We start from the raw sequence: 12,574 nt of genomic DNA, 5'->3' as shown, positions 1-12,574 counted from the left end.
CAAGTATTAATGCACAAACTTTTTGCAAAATGGGCACTTGTTGTTGGGAAAATGCCACTAATCAGTGGACTATTCTAAGCATGAAAACGTCTAAAAATAGCAACAACAAGTGCCAATAGCAACCATGTGCACCATGCACATTTGACATCATCCTAAAATGATCCTACTACATGCACGTATAACAATCAACACAAACCCTAGCATGAACACAACTACTAGCATTAACACATATCCTAAGACACACTAGCAGTAGCAGAAAAAAATTATCCTAGGACACACACTGTAGGAAACAAGAATAGATCGGTCCGATTGGATTCGATTAGGATCCCATCCAATCGGATCTACTCAAATCCTATCTAATCCGATCGAATCCACTAACTACTAGCACATGCCTAAGAAAATAAACCCCTAATCTACATCTACGAGCAAGTATTGGAGGGTTTGACTCACTAGAGCTTGCGCAGCCGCAGTGAACCGAGGCCGGGGTGAAAACCTCGGCGGGAAGGAGAGCAGTGGCGGAGTAGAGGAAGAGCCGTCCTTGGCGACGGGCTGCGGCATCGTCCCCATGCTCATGGCCACGCCAGAGGTCGTGAACGACAGCGCACCGACAGGAGAAAACCCTTGGACGGGGGTCAAGAACCCCCCCCCCTGCCCAATGGGGTCCCAAGAAATGGCGGCTCCATGGACGGCGTCGACGCCGAGCCTAGGAGCACGAGGTCCGAAATCGGCGGCGGAGCAGGAAAGACCGGCACCGCATTGACTGACCCTCGTGGTGGACGGCAGCAGACGGGGACGACGTTCGCAGCACCGACGCCAGGTCCCTGCCCGAGTTCTAGAGCCCGGTCAGTCAACGCTCCTGGATGCTGGCAATGCGCTGGTCGACGGGGGTTAGAGGGCGGCACGGCGGTGGGCGAGGCAGAGCCATCGGAGGGGAGGAGAGGGAGAGGCGATGAGGCAGGGAGGGAGCGGTGGAAACAGTGCGGGCTGGGCGGTGACAGGAGAGTGGGGGGGTTATGAGCTGTCACTTTCCTCTCCCGCGCTGCCCAAGGTGTGCAACCCCCTGCACACGTGGTCGCGCCGAGCCAGGCCCGCGAGAAACTGCCGATTCGACAGTTTCCGCCGGGCCAAGCTCCGACCTGCTTTAAGTTTCGTGCGGGCCACTACCCGCATGCAGTCCAGACAAACAAACAGGCTACGCACATCCCGTGCGGGCCTGGTTGGGCTTCATGCGGGTAACCAAACGCGCCCTGAGAGCTTCAGCATTTCAGTCCAAGCACAAGGCATCGTATCATGCCTAGTCAGAAGCAACTACTACATGCCGATAGTGCCCTCCTTCTACGTTGGACATCTCAAAGCCTCGTGGGTTTGGAGGTGTTGCCACCCTCCGACGGCAGGTGCTGCCCCGCGAACCGCCTTTCGGCATGGTGACCCCGATTAGCGTTGGCTCCTCATCTTAGTTTCCAAACACAACGGCTATGGGATTGCTTAGCCACGGCGCGGGTAGAAATCCCCACTCGGCTAGCTGGTGCTGGCAGCGACGACGTCTGCAGATGTCGTTTTCTTGGAGGCGCTGCCAAGACCTTCAGTTGTGCCCCTCTTAGAGCTCAGGGGAAACCCTAGGTCTGGTTCGGACTGGATGGCGACGGCGTCTTGGCATCGTCTTTCTTTTTAAAGGTGCTATCTTGCTCGCTCGCGGTATCCCTAGTTTTGCCTCTGTCAATGATGTTCTTATTGGTTGCATTGCCGCTCTTGGTTCAGACTTGACATGTTTAGCTGTGATGTATCCTCTGTACAGACCGATCATCCATCGTCTCTCTGTTTTGGATAGCATGTTCACGTCTAGCTGCATTCGTGTCATGTGTTGGACCTCTATATGTACTCATTCTACTCTTTCTATCCGTGCAATGATAGACAAGCTTTGCGTATTTGTAAAAAAAAATGATAGTTCCTTCCTTCACGTGCAACCAAAATTCATAGAACAATAAAAACATGAAATGCACTTTTTTTATTGCTTCGGCCGTGTGCGATTTATATATAAAGCTGGACGAAAGCCTTTTTTGTGGACCTATATAAAAAAGATGCATTGCATCGAACGGTAAAACTAAAGCGCATGTGTACTTTCTACACCTAGAAGCAAATGCTCCCGGTGTGAACAGTAAAAAAATCAAAATTAAAAAATTCTGAATTTTTTAGTGGCATACTTTCATAAATGTTTGTTGTGCATGCAAAATTTCATGGCAAAATCACATTGATAGAAGGCGTGGTAAAAAAACAAAATCGATGCTTTGAAAATGTTATTTACAAAAGCATTTGGAGCTGATTTTTTTGGCACGACTTTCATCAATGTGATTCCGTTATGAAATTTTGCATGCACAACAAATATTTATGAAAGTATGTCCCGAAGAAATTCGGAATTTTTTGTTTTTTTCTATTTTTTCAATTTTACTGTTCACACCAAAAGCATTTGCTTTTGGGTGTAGAAAGATACTTTCAAAAACTATTTTTTTTCTAGACAAGTATAAATCAACTCTTTTGCCAAAAGTGTTCGTTTGATCCTGAGCTCATACGCTCCCGCATGAACAGTAAAATAAAAAGAAATAGTAAAAAGTTTAAAAAATCTGAACTTTTTATGATAAACATTGATGAATGTTTTAACTGCGTGCAAAATTTTAGGCTGAAATAACATTCATAGAGGTATGGGCAAAAATAACTAAATCGATGCTCCAAAATACTTTCAACAATAGTCTTTTTGAAATATCGTTCTTTTTTGCCCAGACCTCCACGGATGTCATTTCAACCTGAAATTTTGAACGCAGTTAAAAATTTATCAATGTTCATCACAAAAAATCAGTTTTTTTATGTTTTTATTATTATTTTAATTTTACTATTCATGCGGGAGCATATGAGCTCGGGATCAAATACTTTATGTCCCTCTTCTACTGACAACTACATTTAAGTACTAAGTAATATCAACGACACTCACGGGGATTGCAGAAAGAGAAGAGATAATTCAATTGCGCAATGGCAATGTTGTAACTGCATCGGTCATGGCTTAAGATTTAATAAACTGGTTACTCAAATAATATTGAATCAATCGTTACTCAAAAAACAATTTAAATTAATCTTTACTTTTCTAATTTCTAAAAGTCACCTATCAAATTTGCGAGGAACATATTTTAAACAGTTAAAATGATTGAAAAGTTGTACCGTGTTAACAACTTAAGGTGAGAGTTGAGAGCAATTCGTGAGTGTCGTTCTGCTACCGTGTGCATATGCACCTAGGATGAACAGTAAAATACAAAACAAAAGTAGAAGGTAAAAAAAACTCTCGGCTCCATAAGCACTGGGATGAACAGTAAAATACAAAACAATAATAAAAGCTTAAAAATGACTTTGAAGAAAAAAAGATAAAATCTACGCTCCAAAATGTTTCAAAAAGTAATACTTTAGAGCATCGATTTCCCCTTACCCACTGAAACAATGCAGACATGTGAAACATTCAACAATGTTTGTCACCACAAATTTTATTTTTTAAAATTTATTGTATGTTTTACTGTTCATCTGAGTTTACATTTTTACTGTTCATCTGAGAGCAGGATCGCCCGTTAAAGCTGAGATCCATGTGTGGGGTAGGGGACAGAAATGGCCGGAGTGTTGCAATACGGAAGGGCAGAAATGAACTCCACAGATTGCAGAAGAATAAGCAGCACCACTGTCAGGGCAGAATTGCTGGTTTGTTTACTGCTATACAAAAATATATGTTCCGAGTGCAAGTATAATTACTATTCCCTCCGTTTAGAATTACTTGTAAATATCATTACTATTCTCTCTGTTCGGAATTACTCGTAAATATAATTACTATTTTCTCTGTTTAAAATATGTATCTAGATGTATTTTAATTCTAGATACATTTATTTTTATGAAAGTAATTCCGTACAGATAGTTGTAGATACATTCATTTTTTGACAAATTCCGAACGGAGGGAGTAGTTCTTGTGGGGTGCTGCCATTTGTAAGGGCGGAACTGAAGGTAGCACGAATAATATGCAATTTCAGGTGCGATTCAAGCAAATTGTTGGGGCGTTAAAACAGTTTTAAGAACAGAAGAGGGATTTAGGAATTGGAGCGGCAGCATAGAAGGAATCGAGGATCATCGTGTTCAAGGCAGTAATATGAACGACGTGGACTCCAAATCAGAAGTCCTTGAAGGTGAAGACGAAGCAGCGCAAGTAGACGGCACAAGAACCAACACAAGAGATCTATTCTTAACTCCCTCTCCAGAGGAGATGAGTAGCAGATATGCAGCTTATTATTCATCGGGGGTAAGTAGCACCGCTCGCAGGCACGTCCCTACATATAGAGGCGTCGATCCACACACACACTGGTAACGCATAGGAGGGCAAATGACAACATGTCTACGGCGTTCGTGCCTGGTCGAGGCGATGCTGCGCCCAGTTCTTCACCTCGTGCGCCTTGGAGTCCAGCTTCGCACCGGCGTGGTCCACCGTGTCGGCCCCCGGCGGCGAGGACGCGCCGTGCGACAGATACTTGTACATCCACGCCAGCACGCCCACCGCCGCCGCGCCGAACGCCCCCGACGACACGAACCCGGCCGTCAGCATCGTGACGGCTATGGCCGCGGGCACCAGCACGGGGCTGAAGAGCACCAGCAGCGGCGTCGCCACGATGAGCGCCAGCACCGTGCCCGTCAGCGTCAGGGCCGACAGGAGCAGCATCGACCCGGCCGCCGCCGCCGCGGCCACCCCCTTCGCGAGGGTGACGGTCGCCGGCTGGTTGTAGCCCTGGCCGTGCCCGCCGTAGTAGTCGTCGTCGCCGCGGATGGCCCGCATGTAGTCCGGCCCGATGGCGCTGCCGCCTCCGTGCACGCCTCCCCGGTGGAACGCTTGCTCTCCAGCCATGCCTGTAGGCAGATGCACACTTGAAAGCTTCGCTGCTCCGAAACCTGAGCCTCACCTGAGAAATGCGATAGCCAAATGCGCCGTGGGTTTCTCGGCGAGATGGATCGTGGTATATAAGATGCGATGTGGGCGAGAGTGTGGACGAAGGCGGTGGAGCGAGTCTCGGACATGTGGCCGCATACCTCGAGCACGTGTCGAGGGGCGCGATCTGCATGGATAGCGATGCCTCAATCCATGCCACGTACGTGCCAACTTGCAGGCTCCCGGCGTCCTCTCGTCCTACGTGTCGCGAATGCAGTACCCTTTCCGCGCCGCTGAGCTCGACGAGCAGCCTGCAGGACAGGGTGTCAACATGACGTCCTCCATCGATGGTGTGCCCGTTGCCTTGCCGGCCCACGCGTTGAGCTGGATGCCGCTTTATAAATTTTCACTTAAGAGACGTTTGGCTCTCGATAATTCTCGAACTCAAATTCTGTTTTAACAGGTTTTTGAATTCGAGTGCCATGGTATATTGTTCTTTTTAAGCTTCAATTGGTAACCTTGTAAGTTTCTTTTTCCTTTTATTTTTGATGTGGTAAACTTGTAAGTTGATACGCCTGTAAGCCCTAACTTAAGTTAGAGAAAAGTGGATGCAGCGATTCGGCGCTCGAGCCCAGCTTTCCCGAAATCGTCCGCGTTGGCTGCGGTTTCGGGATCCTAACAAAATTTGCACGAAAATTACAGTCTTGATCGTGTGATGAGAGACTTAAATGTGAGTTACCTATTTCATGTCTAGATGTAAAATGCTTCCTCCGTCTCAAAATAAGTGTCTCAAGCTTAATACAACTTTGTACTAAAGTTAGTACAAAGTTGAGACACTTATTTTAGGACGAAGGGAGTAGCATCTCATCTAGATGTGTTTCAACATGTCATCAACATACTCTCTCAAAAACCAAATGACACATGTGGTAAGCAATCCAAACAATTGAAAAAATATACTTCCTCAAAAACATGATGTTACCATACATTATTGTTGACCAACCCATCATGACTAAAAACAAGGGTCGCCCACAATGCGCTTCTATGGGGGCAGACCCAGCACGTCTCCGACACGCTCGTTATGTTTTTTTTTTGCGGGAAATCATGAGAACTTTGTTCAAACAAAAGAGCTCCTGGTATCATCAGCCATCAGGCTACTGATCAGGAACGAGGGTTTAGAGTCGAGCCAACTCTCAGTCACCATCAACGAGCTGGCACGCTTCGCACAAAGATGGACCGGAATATTAGCAGACATGTTTACATGTTGAATAACAAAGAAATCAAAAGACAAAGCATGTTCTCCAATCTCTACAAGTAAAGGGGCCACAACCGAACGAGAGTTGTGGCAAGTGTTCCAGAAATTCACAATCTCCAGACAGTCGGTTTCCATTATCACATGTGTGAATCCTCGCAAGCAAGCAAAGAGAACTTCCTCCCTTAGTGATAAGGCTTCGACAATGAGTGGGTCTGTTACTCCCACATGTGGTTTGCACCATGAAGCGAGCAACGCCATAGAATAGCGAGTCATGCTTCAGAATTTACTGCACCATCAATATTGATCTTAATAAACCCAATATCAAGGGGGTCGTCAGCCATGCCCTGGCAGTATAGTCGCATGTGAAGCAGGTATATCTAGTAAGGCCATATCTTCTCTTATATGACGAACAGAGTACACCAAATCCACATGTTCCTTCTGAGTCCATCGGTTCCGTCAATGCCAAATAGCCCACATCACTGATATGATCTTTTCTCTAACTTGATCTGTGAACCTATCATCACACAAAATATCTCTCGCCCAAGTGGTACGATGCAGCCTTGGAAGAAGGAAGTCCGACCATATTTGCGCTTCATCCCAGAATCTGTGTGCATGGAAACATGAGACCAATGCATGCATGAGATCTTCCTCTCTAGACAAGCAAACATTGCAAATGCTAAGAGGTTTAATGTGTTTATGCTTCAGGGTAGCTTCATCGGGGAGAATTCCACGTAGCACTCTCCACCAAAATACCCTCACCTTAGACACAACTTTGAGCTTCCAGAGAGATATCCACATCTGTTGTTCTGATTTTAAGGTACCGGTAACTGTCCCTTCCTCTAGAGCAACACACTCTTTTTGATTCACGAGAGCATGGTACGCCGACTTTACAGAGCACATGCCTGAATTTTCAAAAGCCCAGGCAAAGAAATCATCCCCACCACCAGTACATATTGGTATATTCAATATAGCTTCTGCATTCGGGGCTAAGAATGTCGCACGGACAAGCTCCGTTTTCCATGTCCAAGGACCATCATCAATGAGCTGGTGCACTGAATGTTTGCGAACGCTATCTCCTTTAGCCAAGCGTCCGTCGTAGTACAAATTGTGTATTTTTCCATTTTCTGATTTTTTTTCCTTTCTCTTGTAGGTTTAGTTTTTCTTCTGCTTTTCATCTAGTTCTTTTTCGTTTTTATTATATAGTTTTCTGCATTACAAATATTGTTCCAATATATTTTGAATATTTTTCAAATGCACACCAACTATCTTTTCATATACGGTGAACAATTTCACAAATACACACTGAACAATTTCTTAAGATAGGGCGAGCATTTTGTGAAATACACACTGAACAAAAATATGATGAGCTTTTATAGTATACATTGTGCTTTTTCGTATGTATGGTGAACTTTTTTTTTAATATATACGATAAACCTTTTACCAATACACGCGGAACAATTTCAAAAATGCACACTGAACATTTCCAAAAAGAATAAATAGATAAGATAAAAGAGAAAAATAAAATAAAAAACCAGTCGGAAAATAAAAAAATGTCACATATTCAAAAAGTGTCCGTGTTTTTTTAAGTTTGTGACTCAAAAATTTTCCGTGACTTTGACACATGTTAGTGGCTGATTAAAGAAATGTTCACAATTTCAATAAATGTTCATGTATCCAAAAGATGTTCATGAATTCAAAAACATGTTCATAAAATTCCAAAAATGTTCCCCAATTCAAAAAATCAAGTATTTAGAAAAGGTTCATGGATTTTGAAAATGTCCTTGAATTCAAAATATGTTCATGGCAAACTCAAAAGGTAGAACATATACATTTTAAGGTCACGTCAAATTTGTTTAGGATTGCAAAAAAGAAAATAAAAAAGTGACAAAGAGCATAACAGAAACAAAAAAATGCATACCATTTTCTTATACTGTTTTGATTTTCAATCAATATACATTCTATGGGTTTTTTGGGAGAAAACCAAAAAAACATACTTATGTGTAATTATGCTTACAATTGAAAAGGAACAAAAACAACAACTAGCAAGTTATTCGTTCGAGTAGAAAGATAGATATTCAAGGTTGACCAGGTGGAAAAAAACTTCGGGTCTAGTTGCAAGTCGAGGGTGGACTTGCAACTGAGGCAAAAAAACTGGTTGGGCCGAGTTGTAAGTTGAGGATGGCTTTTCAACCAAGGAAAAAAATTGGTCGGCCCAGTTGGAATCTAGTTATGGGTCGACGGTGGACTTGCAACTCGGACAAATAAAAACTTTGGTCCTAGTTGCGAGTTGATGGTGGACTTGCAACTGAGGAGAAAAATGTCGAACTCGGTTGCGAGTAGAGGGTAGGCTTGCAACTAATGCAAAATATGGTCGGGTCCGGATCAAGCCCAGTTGCGAGCCGAAACATGTCAACAAGAAAGAAGAGCAAAACCAGTAACGAGGAGAATTACATAGTGAGCATGTGTATGATTCAAGAGGATACCAATACATCTCACCTCGGGTTTTGTGAAGTATCGCAAAGAAAAGGGAATAGCACATGATAACCAAAGGTTTACTCGAATGTCATTCCCGTACTCATAGGGATCGATATGGACGTTCATGGTTTTGCTATCGGTCATTGAAGAAAGGAGTTTGTTTCATGGATATGTTTTACCAAACCTACAGGGTCACAAGATTAAGGTAATGACGATCTGATGACTGTTAGTAGGACGGGAGTATCAATGATTTGTTTGTGAAATACTTCCATTAATATTCAAAATAGTTTTGAGAGGAACCGAAAGCGTTTCGAGGTCACCGAAAGGGTTTCAGAGTTTATCGGGTAATAGCCGGTATTACCGATAAATAATATATAGGTGGTAAATATTTCCGGAGATGTTAAGTTAATAATAGCTAGAGGGCTTTTATATTTAGTTAAATATCAACGGGTCTTAAAAAGCCAAGTGGTGGAAGGAGAATTGGGCCATAAGGGCCCAATAGGGGGAGGCGCCCCTGAAGGAAATATGGCCTAGAGGCAATAATAAAGTTATTATTTATTTCCTTATATCATGATGAATGTTTATTATTCATGCTAGAATTGTATTAACCGGAAACATGATACATGTGTGAATACATAGACAAAACTAAGTGTCACTAGTATGCCTCTACTTGACTAGCTCGTTTATCAAAGATGGTTATGTTTCCTAGCCATGGACAAAGAGTTGTCATTTGATTAACGGGATCACATCATTAGGAGAATGATGTGATTGACTTGACCCATTCCGTTAGCTTAGCACTTGATCGTTTAGTATGTTGATACTGCTTTCTTCATGACTTATACATGTTCCTGTGACTATGAGATTATGCAACTCCCGTTTACCAGAGGAACACTTTGTGTGCTACCAAACGTCACAACGTAACTAGGTGATTATAAATGTGCTCTACAGGTGTCTCCAAAGGTACTTGTTGGGTTGGCGTATTTCAAGATTAGGATTTGTCACTCCGATTGTCGGAGAGGTATCTCTGGGCCCACTCGGTAATGCACATCACTATAAGCCTTGCAAGCCTTGCAACTAATTAGTTAGTTGCGGGATGATGTATTACAGAACGAGTAAAGAGGCTTGCCGGTAACGAGATTGAACTAGGTATTGAGATACCGACGATCGAATCTCGGGCAAGTAACATACCAATGACAAAGGGAACAACATATGTTGTTATGCGGTTTGACCGATAAAGATATTCGTAGAATATGTGGGAGCCAATATGAGCATCCACGTTCCGCTATTGGTTATTGACCGGAGACATGTCTCGGTCATGTCTACATAGTTCTCGAACCCGTAGGGTCCGCACGCTTAAAGTTAGATGACAATTATATTATGAGTTTATATCTTTCGATGTACCGAAGATAGTTCGGAGTCCCGGATGTGATCACGGACATGACGATGAGTCTCAAAATGGTCGAGACGTAAAGATCGATATATTGGACGACTATATTTGGACACCTGAATGGTTTCGGATGAGATCGGGATAATACCGGAGCACCGGGAGGTTATCGGAACCCCCCGGGAGGTATATGGGCCTTACTGGGCTTTAGTGGAAAGGAGGGGAAAGGAGAAAGGGAGGGGGCGCGCCCCCCCAAGCCCAATCCGAATTGGGAGGGGGTCACCCCCCCTTTCCTTCCTTCCTCCTTCCTCTTCCTTCCCTCTCCCTCTCCAAGTGGGAAAAGGAGGAGTCCTACTCCCGGTGGGAGTAGGACTCCCCCCCTTGGGCGCGCCTCCTCCTCCTAGCCGGCCCCCTCCTCTCCTCCTTTATATACGGAGGGGGGGGCACCCTAGAGACACAACAATTGATCCCTTGGATCTCTTAGTGTGCAGTGCCCCCCTCCACCATAGTCCATGATACGTCCATTTTGCATCATGCTTTTATATCAATATTTATTGCATTATGGGCTGTTATTACACATTATATATCAATACTTATGGTTATTCTCTCTTATTTTATAAGGTTTACCATGAAGAGGGGGAATGCCGGCAGCTGGAATTCTAGCTGAAAAAGGAGTAAAGATTGGAAACCTATTCTGCACTGCTCCAAAAGACCTGAAACTCCACGAAACCTATTTTTGGATTTAATAAGAATTATTGAGCGGAAGAAATACCTCAGGGGGCCCACACCCTGTCCAGGAGGGTGGGGGCGCGCCCACCCCTACTGGGCGCGCCCCCTGTCTCTTGGCCCCCCGGTGTCCATCTTCTGCTATATGAAGGGTTTTATCCTGGAAAAAATCGTGGGCAAGCTTACGGGACGAAACTCCGCCGCCATGAGGTGAAACCTTGGCGGAACCAATCTAGAGCTCTGGCAGAGCTGTTCTGCCAGGGATACTTCCCCCCGGAAGAGGGAAATCATCACCATCGTCATCACCAACGATCCTCCCACCGGGAGAGGGTCAATCTCCATCAACATCTTCACCAGCACCATCTCCTCTTAAACCCTAGTTCATCTCTCGTATCCAATCTTGTATCCAAAACCACAAATTGGTACCTGTGGGTTGCTAGTAGTGTTGATTACTCCTTGTAGTTGATACTTATTGGTTTACTTGGTGGAAGATCATATGTTCAGATCCTTAATGCATATTATTACACCTCTGATTATGAACATGAATGTGCTTTGTGAGTAGTTAAGTTTGTTCCTGAGGACATGGGTGAAGTCTTGCTATTAGTAGTCATGTGAATTTGGTATTCGTTCGATATTTTGATGAGATGTATGTTGTCTTTCCTCTAGTGGTGTTATGTGAACGTCGACTACATGACACTTCACCATTATTTGGGCCTAGAGGAAGGCATTGGGAAGTAATAAGTAGATGATGGGTTGCTAGAGTGACAGAAGCTTAAACCCTAGTTTATGCGTTGCTTCGTTAGGGGCTGATTTGGATCCATATGTTTAATGTTGTGGTTAGGTTTACCTTAAAACTTTTGTTGTAGTTGCAGATGCTTGCAATAGGGGTTAATCATAAGTGAGATGCTTGTCCAAGTAAGGACAGTACCCAAGCACCGGTCCACCCACATATCAAATTATCAAAGTACCGAACGCGAATCATATGAACGTGATGAAACTAGCTTGACGATAATTCCCATGTGTCCTCGGGAGCGCTTTTCTCATTATAAGAAATTGTCCAGGCTTATTCTTTGCTACAAAAAGGATTGGGCCACCTTGCTGCACCTTATTTGCTTTTATTATTTATTACTTGCTACAATTTATCTTATCACAAAACTATCTATTACCTACATTTTCAGTGCTTGCAGAGAAAACCTTACTGAAAACCGCTTATCATTTCCTTCTGCTCCTTGTTGGGTTCGACACTCTTATTTATTGAAAGGACTACGATAGATCCCCTACACTTGTGGGTCATCAGTCCACCTCGATAATATTGTAGCGGTGCTTAGGCGAAGCCCTGCGCCGGCAGAACATCATCATCGTCACCATGTCGTCGTGCTGACGGAACTCTCCCTCGACACTCGGCTGGATCGGAGTTCGAGGGACGTCATCGAGCTGAACGTGTGCAAGAACTCGGAGGTGTCGTGCTTCCGGTGCTTGATCAGTCGGGCCGTGAAGACGTACGACTACATCAACCACGTTGTGCTAACACTTTCGCTTTCGGTCTACGAGGGTACGTGGACAATACTCTCCCCTCTCGTTGCTATGCATCACCACGATCTTGCGTGTGCGTAGGATTTTTTTTGAAATTACTACGTTCCCCAACAGACCCCCTTTCCACTTGGGGAGGCCTAATTGGCGTGGGGGAAGGACTCCTCCTTCCCCCTTGGCCGGCGCAAGAAGGTGAATCCTTCCCTTCCTTGTGGCGCCCCCTCCTCTCCCCTCCAACCTATATATACTAGAGGCTTTTGCACCTTTT

General features: G+C 44.3%; 1 protein-coding gene across 1 annotated transcript; it reads right to left on the bottom strand.

The window, feature by feature from the left end:
* Window positions 1-4,259: 4,259 nt before the first annotated feature.
* LOC119305488 (oleosin 16 kDa-like) lies at window positions 4,260-4,997 on the bottom strand. The gene has a single exon (XM_037581997.1). The coding sequence runs from the start codon at window positions 4,916-4,918 to the stop codon at window positions 4,415-4,417; it is 504 nt and encodes a 167-aa protein (XP_037437894.1). The 5' UTR covers window positions 4,919-4,997; the 3' UTR covers window positions 4,260-4,414.
* Window positions 4,998-12,574: the final 7,577 nt, after the last annotated feature.

Source organism: Triticum dicoccoides, chromosome 5B (genome assembly GCF_002162155.2).
Source record: "Triticum dicoccoides isolate Atlit2015 ecotype Zavitan chromosome 5B, WEW_v2.0, whole genome shotgun sequence".
NCBI classification, from domain to species: domain Eukaryota; kingdom Viridiplantae; phylum Streptophyta; class Magnoliopsida; order Poales; family Poaceae; genus Triticum; species Triticum dicoccoides.
This window is presented reverse-complemented; position numbering and strand designations above follow the sequence as displayed.